The sequence below is a fragment of the Bison bison genome, unplaced genomic scaffold, assembly GCF_000754665.1.
Source record: "Bison bison bison isolate TAMUID 2011002044 unplaced genomic scaffold, Bison_UMD1.0 scf7180017864236, whole genome shotgun sequence".
Classification (NCBI taxonomy): Eukaryota; Metazoa; Chordata; class Mammalia; order Artiodactyla; family Bovidae; genus Bison; species Bison bison.
In genome coordinates, this window is record NW_011494808.1 from 2192752 (window position 1) to 2193905 (window position 1154).

The window sequence follows — 1154 nt, forward strand, 5'->3', positions numbered from 1 at the left end:
ATGACCCTGGAGGGTTTGCTTCTCCAGGATCCTGCCTTCTCTCCAGTCCTCCCCCTCCCCACAAAGCCGAGCCCAGACAGGCTCCTATGCGGTGTCGTCCCCAGGACTCGCGGTGCACAGACCAGCAAGACAGAACGGATCAATGCACTAGAGCTCCTGGGAGCTACATTTGTAGACAAAAAAAGAGACCTCCTTGGGGCTTTGAAATACTGGAAAAAGGCAATGAACATGAGGTACAGTGATAGGACTAATATCATTAGCAAACCAGTACCGCAGACACTAATAATGGCTTATGATTACGCCAAAGAAGTGAACAGTGCAGAAGAGCTAGAAGGTCTTATTGCTGATCCTGATGAGATGAGAATGCAGGCACTGTTAATTAGAGAACGCATTCTCGGTCCTTCTCATCCTGACACCTCTTACTATATTAGATATAGAGGTGCTGTCTATGCAGACTCTGGAAATTTCAAACGATGCATCAACCTATGGAAGTATGCTTTGGATATGCAGCAGAACAATTTGGACCCTCTCAGCCCAATGACCGCCAGCAGCCTGTTGTCTTTTGCAGAACTGTTCTCTTTCATGCTGCAGGATAGGGCTAAAGGCCTGCTGGGCACCACTGTTACCTTTGATGACCTTATGGGCATACTGGGCAAAAGTGTCCTTGAAATAGAGCGAGCCGTCAAACAGGCTCAGTGTCCAGCTGACCCGCTACAGTTGAATAAGGCTCTTTCCATCATTTTGCACTTGATTTGCTTATTAGAAAAAGTTCCTTGTACTCTAGAACAGGACCATTTCAAAAAGCAGACTATATACAGGTTTCTTAAGCTGCATCCAAGGGGAAAGAATAACTTCAGCCCTCTTCATCTGGCTGTGGACAAGAATACTACCTGTGTAGGGCGGTACCCTGTTTGTAAATTTCCATCTCTGCAAGTTACTGCAATACTGATAGAATGTGGTGCTGATGTGAACGTCAGAGACTCCGATGACAACAGTCCCCTCCATATCGCTGCTCTGAACAACCATCCAGACATCATGAATCTCCTTATTAAATCAGGTGCACATTTTGATGCCACAAACTTGCACAAACAAACTGCTAGTGATTTGCTGGATGAGAAGGAAATAGCTAAGAATTTGATCCAGCCTATAAACCA

The 1154-nt window shown here is 45.7% G+C and overlaps 1 protein-coding gene across 1 annotated transcript; it reads left to right on the forward strand.

The window, feature by feature from the left end:
- LOC104993261 (protein fem-1 homolog C-like) lies at positions 1–1149 on the forward strand (the record flags this gene model as incomplete). Its single annotated transcript, XM_010846442.1, has 1 exon — positions 1–1149. A coding segment is annotated over exon 1 (1149 nt), but the record flags the coding sequence as incomplete, so codon positions are not given.
- Between the last annotated feature and the right edge of the window lie 5 nt (positions 1150–1154).